Source organism: Hordeum vulgare, chromosome 6H, assembly GCF_904849725.1.
Source record: "Hordeum vulgare subsp. vulgare chromosome 6H, MorexV3_pseudomolecules_assembly, whole genome shotgun sequence".
Classification (NCBI taxonomy): domain Eukaryota; kingdom Viridiplantae; phylum Streptophyta; class Magnoliopsida; order Poales; family Poaceae; genus Hordeum; species Hordeum vulgare.
Window position 1 is genome coordinate 365,682,896 of NC_058523.1, and position 8,313 is coordinate 365,691,208.

At 45.9% G+C, this 8,313-nt stretch overlaps 1 protein-coding gene across 1 annotated transcript; it reads right to left on the bottom strand.

Moving 5' to 3' along the window:
• Positions 1 to 260: 260 nt before the first annotated feature.
• LOC123405491 lies at positions 261 to 1,157 on the bottom strand. Its single transcript, XM_045099159.1, has 3 exons — positions 1,033 to 1,157; positions 833 to 960; positions 261 to 310 (listed from the first exon to the last, which is right to left on the bottom strand). The coding sequence occupies exons 1-3, from the start codon at positions 1,155 to 1,157 to the stop codon at positions 261 to 263; spliced, it is 303 nt and encodes a 100-aa protein (XP_044955094.1).
• Between the last annotated feature and the right edge of the window lie 7,156 nt (positions 1,158 to 8,313).

Here is an 8,313-nt window from a genome sequence, read left to right on the forward strand (position 1 = left end):
AAAGGGATGGAATTCGAAGCACAAAGCAGCATGATCTCGCATCCAAGCAGCTCTTATATGTTATAACTACACCCAAGAGTTGTAAACAAGCAACTTATATATATTACTACTATAGCAAACGATCTTGAATGCATATATTTAGCTATCAGAAGGGAAGGAGAAGAAAAATGACACATGAGCAGTAACCACAAACCATGCCAATCCAAGAGGAAGTAGAACCATCTTGTGAATCCGTAACTAGACAAAGACTAGAAGGTCATTCATTCATTTCCAAGAAGAATATATGCCCCAATAATCAGCACATACATCCCTACAGCATAAAAGTAGAGCCATCAATCAACTAGAGCAAAGAAATATTGAATTAGGTTGCAAAACGAACAAGACGGTTGGACGCCCAGAACACAAACAGAGAAAAAGCATTGTAAGCAATAAGAAAAGTTAGTAAGTAGTAGCACTTTTACCAGGTCTGATAATAATGAATTAATTCACGACAGAGGGTATCTAGTGGTAAACCGCCTCTAATGCAAAGTGCACACTGGCTTGAAGTGTATTTTGATGGTGGCTGGGATTGTTCAGCTCTCGCAACTATCATCTTGAGGGGATTCTAGAATAAATCCTAGGTTTTCCGCACTTGTCTTTGCGTACATGATACGGCTTTTTTCAGGGGAAATAATACTACAGCTAATGTTACTGAGCAACAACAGCAAAACTACCACTACTAGTACATGAGCGAGCAATGTTGCGGCACAAGCAGAGTCGATCAACACATACATCGACAATCATATGCAAGAAACAGAGAGTGCAAGACAAAAATCAGAGAGATTGGGAGAACCTGGGCGCCAGGGCATGCCCTTGGCATCCTCGGGCCAAAGCATGAGCTCGGTGACGCAGGAGCCGCCATCCACGAACAGCCTCCCGTCGCCGACGTTGTAGTCTGCACGCACCACCACGCCCTGCCTGCCACAGCGAGCCGTCAGGGCAGAGCAAAAAAAAGGAAAGGAAAGGACCAGGAGAGAGGGCGGGCCGTGGATCTAGGCGCGCTGGAAGCGGATGCCGAAGAGCATCTTCGCCGAGGAGGACCCCTCGGAGGAGTGGGCCGCCGTGGATTCCTCCAGCTGTGAGACGAACACCTTCAGCGCCGCCAGCGAGTATTCCATGATGGTCCGGCCGCCACGGTGCAGACGACGGTGAGGCGCGCGGGTCGAGGAATACACGCCGCCTCGTCGTCGGGTTGAGGAGGCTCGCCGGCCGCACCATACCCGTCGGCGGGGAGGAGGGCGCCTGACGGGATCTCGCGGGGACGGGGTTCCCTTCTTGTCCACGCGGCGCGGGCCTCAGATCTCGCACGGCGCGGCTCGGTGCAGCACGGAGGCAGGTGGAAGAGGACATGTGGCGTCCGATCAGGGCCGGGTTGGGGGCCCTGGCACGCGCCGCCAGGGAGCGGAGGCCGGATCTCACCACCAGGGAAGCCATGGGAGGCCGGATCTCGCTGCCAGGGAGGAGTCTACAAGGGATATGGATCGGGTGGGGAGAAGGAGGGTGTAAACCGGTGGCCTCCTCATGCGCCCCTCCGCCCCTCCGACGTCGGCGACGGCGGATTCGGGGATGACGCGTTTGACGGAGGGAGGGGCACCACCAGAGGCGAGGGGGCACGGCGGAGAAGAGCTGGAGCGGCGTCGTGTTGAATCGAGGATTTTGTGGGGCGAGGGAGGGAGGGCCGCTCGCCTATCCCCGCATCATCGCCGTCGTCGCGAGCCGCTCCCCACTCCCGGCGTCGTCGTGGGCCGTCTCCGTCGTCCGGTGAGAGGTGGGATCCGGGGAATGGGGAAAGTGGAGAGGTGGGCGGTTGTTTCGGGAGGGAGGGAGGAAAAGGGCGGCGTGGGTTTGGCGCGTGGAATTTTGGAATGTTTCGGGAGGGAATTTTTTTTCCTTTTTTGATAAGAAATGGAGGGAAGTTTTGATATTTATTTTTTAGATAGTTTTTATGTAAAATATTATAAGCTTAAAATGTGGGCTTTTTTGACAAACCACAAACCAACCCATTAGCAAGCATGGAGGATAAAATACCAGCCCAATATAAAAGTAAGATGAAAAAATTGCCCAAAAGTAATGTGGTATAAAAAACAGTTCAATACATGGATGAGGTGGGATAGAATGGACCCACGACTGACATGACAACGTAGTTAGAACATGTTATGACATTTTTATAATCGTCGTAAAAGTTATGACGATCTCACCTTATGCGGTTACGACGTTTTTGACTCACATCGTCCTAATTTATATGTAGATTTGATCCCCTCAAATGGTTTACGACGATCTCGGATGAAATCGTCATTGATTTCTGACCAATTCATCAACGACATCTTAAAAATGTCATGTATGAGCATATTTCTTGTAGTTATAAGAACTTCTCTAGAAGGGATGGAGCTTATATCGTATACTATCTCTATAGAGCCAAAAATGTTCTTGTCTCGCTGCAAGAAAACTAATACTAATGGAAATGGTGTTACAATTTATAATGTACAGTACTACTGTTACTTACACTGTGATATCTTCATCAATGCATGATGTCGTTGCATGCCTTGCTGAAGAAGACTAATTCTAAATGCAGGAAGATAAATCCAATCCAACCAAATGGATTATGGATAGTAGATGCACTAGTCACATGACTGCTGATCGAAGCCTATTGTTGGAGTCAACTCTTTGACCTCCAACCAAAGATCACATCATCTTTGCCGATAAAAGTAGCAACAAAGTGCTGGGACTAGGTAGAGTCGTTATCCCATGGGATAGGCACATGGAAAATGTAAAGCTTGTCGAATCCCTTGGTTACAACTTAATGTCTATCTCAATGCTTTGTTATGTTGACATGCTTGTCACATTTGGCAAATTCAGATGCTTTGTACAAATGGTATCTGATAAAAGAAAAGCCTTTGAAGGTTTTCAACGAGGTAATCTATAAATGGTAGACTTATCTGCAGCACCATAGGTTTCCACGTGTCTTCTATAAAAAGCTTGAGAGTGCTGGCTATGGTGTCGAAGTCATGGCATGTTAGTATGAGGAACTTGCATACCCTTGCCAAGAAGAATCTCATAATTGGTGTCGAGGGTGTCAATATCATGAAAGATCATCTATGTGGTGCCTATGAAGCCGAGAAGATCACAAGGGCCAAACACCCCTCGAAGAGAATCATGACGACTTCTAGTCCCTTTGAGCTGCTCCATGTGGACTTTTTCGGTCGTACTCACTACTCGACCTTCTCCACCACTGCAAATATATAGCCTTCATAATTGTTGATGATTATTGTAGATATACCTAGAATTACTAGGGAAAAGCTTAAACACAGAACAATAGCAATAGCGCTGGATAAAAGTCGGCGCTACCGCTACATATCAGTAGCGCGCTTCGAGTACAGGCGCTACTAGTTGTTGGGGAACGTCGCATGGGAAACAACAAATTTCCTACACGCACGAAGACCTATCATGGTGATGTCCATTTGCGAGAGGGGATGAGTGATCTACGTACCCTTGTAGATCGTACAACAAAAGCATTAGAGAACGCGGTTGATGTAGTGGAACGTCCTCACGTCCCTCGATCCGCCCCGCGAACAATCCCGCGATGAGTCCCACGATCTAGTACCGAACGGACGGCACCTCCGCGTTCAGCACACGTACAGCTCGACGATGATCTCGGCCTTCTTGATCCAACAAGAGAGACGGAGAGGTAGAAGAGTTCTCCGGCAGCGTGACGGCGCTCCGGAGGTTGGTGATGACCTTGTCTCAGCAGGGCTCCGCCCGAGCTCCGCAGAAACGCGATCTAGAGGAAAAACTATGGAGGTATGTGGTCGGGCAGCCGTGAGAAAGTCGTCTCAAATCTGCCCTAAAAGCCCCATATATATAGGAGGAGGGAGGGGGACCTTGCCTTGGGGTCCAAGAGACCCTCAAGGGGTCGGCCGAGCCAAGGGGGGGAGGACTCCCCCCCCAAACCGAGTTGGACTTGGTTTGGTGGGAGGAGTCCCCCTCCCTTCCCACTTCTTCCCTCTTTTTTTTTCTTTTCCTTTGATTTCCTTCTCTTGGCGCATAGGCCCCCTTGGGGCTGTCCCACCAGCCCACTATGGGCTGGTGTGTCTCCCCAAATCCTATGGGCTTCTCCGGGGTGGGTTGCCCCCCCGGTGAACTCCCGGAACCCATTCGTCATTCCCGGTACATTCCCGGTAACTCCGAAAACCTTCCGGTAATCAAATGAGGTCATCCTATATATCAATCTTCGTTTCCGGACCATTCCGGAAACCCTCGTGACGTCCGTGATCTCATCCGGGACTCCGAACAACATTCGGTAACCAACCATATAACTCAAATACGCATAAAACAATGTCGAACCTTAAGTGTGCAGACCCTGCGGGTTCGAGAACTATGTAGACATGACCCGAGAGACTCCTCGGTCAATATCCAATAGAGGGACCTGGATGCCCATATTGGATCCTACATATTCTACGAAGATCTTATCGTTTGAACCTCAGTGCCAAGGATTCGTATAATCCCGTATGTCATTCCCTTTGTCCTTCGGTATGTTACTTGCCCGAGATTCGATCGTCAGTATCCGCATACCTATTTCAATCTCGTTTACCGGCAAGTCTCTTTACTCGTTCCGTAATACAAGATCCCGCAACTTACACTAAGTTACATTGCTTGCAAGGCTTTGTGTGTGATGTTGTATTACCGAGTGGGCCCCGAGATACCTCTCCATCACACGGAGTGACAAATCCCAGTCTTGATCCATACTAACTCAACTAACACCTTCGGAGATACCTGTAGAGCATCTTTATAGTCACCCAGTTACGTTGCGACGTTTGATACACACAAAGCATTCCTCCGGTGTCAGTGAGTTATATGATCTCATGGTCATAGGAATAAATACTTGACACGCAGAAAACAGTAGCAACAAAATGACACGATCAACATGCTACGTCTATTAGTTTGGGTCTAGTCCATCACGTGATTCTCCCAATGACGTGATCCAGTTATCAAGCAACAACACCTTGTTCATAATCAGAAGACACTGACTATCATCGATCAACTGGCTAGGCAACTAGAGGCATGCTAGGGATGGTGTTTTGTCTATGTATCCACACATGTAAATGAGTCTTCATTCAATACAATTATAGCATGGATAATAAACTATTATCTTGATACAGGAATTATAATAATAACTATACATTTATTATTGCCTCTAGGGCATAATTCCAACACTAGTAACTACTTATCAGTAGCCCGGCTTTAGGAAACACGCTACTACTGATATTGCCCCACCATTTCTGACGGGGCTAGATTTAGTAGTAGCATGCCGAGAATACCGATGCTACTACTAAAAGAATAGTATCAGCGTGTTTTTACAATCGGGCTATTACTAAGTGAGGCACTTATCATTTCATCGCCCCCGCAGGGCCCTCTCTCTCTCACTCTCTCCCTCTCCACACTCCTTCGCAGCCGCCGCCCAGCTCTCCCTCCCTTTGCACACTCCGCCGCCGCCGCCCCGCACCACCTCCCTCCCCACTCTGCCCCGACACCGCCGCTCCTCACTCCCTCTCTCCCCACTCTGCGCTGCCGCCCCGCACGTGCCTCACAAACGCCCCTGCCTTGCCGATGCGGACGCCCCTGCCTCGCTGACACCCTTCCTCCTACACCGTCGATGCCACCTCCTCCACCCGCCGCCGTCGAGCTCACCATTGTAAGTCCTTCTCCCCTCCCCTCTTGTCTATAGATAGGTTAGTTCAATTAACAAATTAGCAAATGTTAGGTAGGTTATGTTCTAGGGTTCTAGGTTAAATAGGTTAAATAGGTTAGTATAATTAACAAATTATCAAATGTTAGTTAGTTTATGTTCTAGGGTTATAGGGTTCTAGGGTTCTAGGTTAAATAGGTTAATTAGGTTATGTTGTTAGTTAGGGCATAATGTCATGTTATTAGTTAGGGCATAAGGTCATGTTGTTACTTAGGGTAGTAGGTTAACATAGAATTTACTTAGGTGTATACTTAGTGAGAGAGGGAGCCTTTTGTTGTTTACAAGGAATGAAGCCTAGTGGCCTATGTTTTGCCGAAAATGTTCATTCATTTTCGTTCCGGCAAATTTTGAGGTGCTTGATTTGTCCACTTTTAACCAAGGTCATGCCGAGTTTTTTCGTGAATTTCGACATGACTTGTGCTACAAAGTAGGACATATCGTGTGCCCGGGATTTGCCGCACCGAGAATGAATCAACATTCCTCCAAAACATAGGCCTTTTTATGTCATTATTCATTTTATTTGCTCAAGCCCCGAATGTTGTTGCCGAAATATTTGCAAAATATATATATTTTGTTTAATTATTGTATATTTGTTACCATATTTGCATGTTGAATAAATAATAATTAGAAAGAAAAACATTAAAAATAAGAAAATTTTCTCAGAGGAATTTGTATCGACGTCGACGATGCCCATCCGGCATCCTCCTCTCCGACTCAGTGGAGACCACCTGCTTGATAGGCACCAGCATGTGCGGGACTGGGCTTCGCCCGGCTAGCACTGGGAGGTGCTACCTTCCGGGGGGCGCAACTTGGTGAGGAATCCGGGTCTCATTGTTGACCCGAAGCTTCTTTGGTTGCGGTAGCATGGGCCGTTATCGGTGCCAAGGGAGCCGGGCACCACAGAGGTGGTACGTCGCCATGTCACGGAGGATGACGAGCACGTCTGTCGCTACAAGGCTGCGTTGGATGTCAGGTTCTCCAATACCTGGCAGGTTCTCCAGGGACATCACCCAAGCTATGATCCGGTGATGGTTCCTTATCTTTGGGTTGCCACCGCCTGCACCGTGAGACGTCAACTAGATTTTTATTAGTGATATTGTATGATAATATTCGAGATGTATTAGTGATAATATCGGTTATCTTTAGGTTTGTCGTTACTGCTTGTATGACTTTCATGAGATGTTAAATGAGTAAGATGATGATGAGTTATATGTCATTTATTAATAGTGATATGTCATATAAGTTTCCTGTTAGTTGTCCTCGATTGATTTTAAATGTTTCAACTACGAACATAGGAAATGTCTGACAATGAAAGGAAATTTGTTATGGGTGAATACTGCTAAGACGAGCGCGACCTGTGCGACACGCCTCACCTTGTTGATGATAGGTGCTTCAGCATCATGCTGGATGAGTACTTGGAAGTGGATAGAGTAAGTCACAATGATAAGTCTTTTTTCGTAAGTAAGCATGACTTCTTTTGCTTCAACTTACAATTTTTATTTTTTACTATTCTACTAGTGTATCCCCTACCATGCAAGAATTTATGTCTTGGATAAGATTGGTCTTAGTACTGAAAAAACTATGGAGGTAAAGATAGTTCACTTGAGGACCGAGCATGGTTATACTTTTGCCGTAAAGTTGTACAATGAAGATACCTACTCCTTTTTTGAATGCAAAAGCTGGGTACGACTATGCAAGGATTATGCATTTGAGCCTAATATGCTTATCACCTTTGATCTTCGTCCGGAAGATGAAATTGAAGGTAATATCAACATCTAGGTCGATGTGCAGAAGCCTCCACTTCTACCATTATGTGAGTTTCTCAACCATATTTAGTATGTAATTTATATTGTTTATTTAAAAATAGTTGTCAACTTATTTGCATTGACAACTTATTTTCATCCTTGAAAAAATGTATGGAAGATGGTAGACAAAACCTACTACTACAATGATTAAGCAGAATTAACCTATAAGGAGAAAAATCTTCTTGTCACATTTATTAATGATCTTGAGAATTACAATAGCTAACAGCAAAATCCTCCACATTATGGTCAATACGTGCCACTAGTGCACGTGGTGAACTACGGTAACATGCATGGAGATTGCATGGTAAGATTTTCTACTATTACGACATTTGTGCATCTTTTGCATAAATTCTTGTAAAACTAAACTATATTGCCAACTACAAAGTTATTACTATGTTTTTCAACAGAAAATCCCGCAGGATTGTGTGCCTCATTTGATATTTCCAAGAGGTCGCACTGATGTTATGAGCATACGGCTAGCACGGCCAGGTCATCCTATGTATATGCATCACTCCTGTCCATACCGGATTTCTGAAACCGATGAAATGACAATCAAATATTGGAAAAAAAATGTATAGTCAATTGTAGAGAGCTACTTGGAAGCAACATTGTGCGTAGGCCAAGAATTGGAGACAGGATGGTCTCCATTCTCCATAATGGAGAGTCAAGGCCTATCTTGTTTTATGATATTCTACCTAAGAGAGGGTAGAGTAGGTCCTAGGTACA

Excerpts from the sequence above, each read along its gene's own strand:
- LOC123405491 (XM_045099159.1), bottom strand. The coding sequence starts at position 1,157 with ATGGAATACTCGCTGGCGGCGCTGAAGGTGTTCGTCTCACAGCTGGAG. Across the intron at positions 961-1,032 it reads ATCCGCTTCCAGCGCGCCTA|CAGGCAGGGCGTGGTGGTGC; the intron begins GATCCACGGCCC and ends GGCTCGCTGTGG. Across the intron at positions 311-832 it reads GGGCATGCCCTGGCGCCCAG|GGATGTATGTGCTGATTATT; the intron begins GTTCTCCCAATC and ends TTTATGCTGTAG.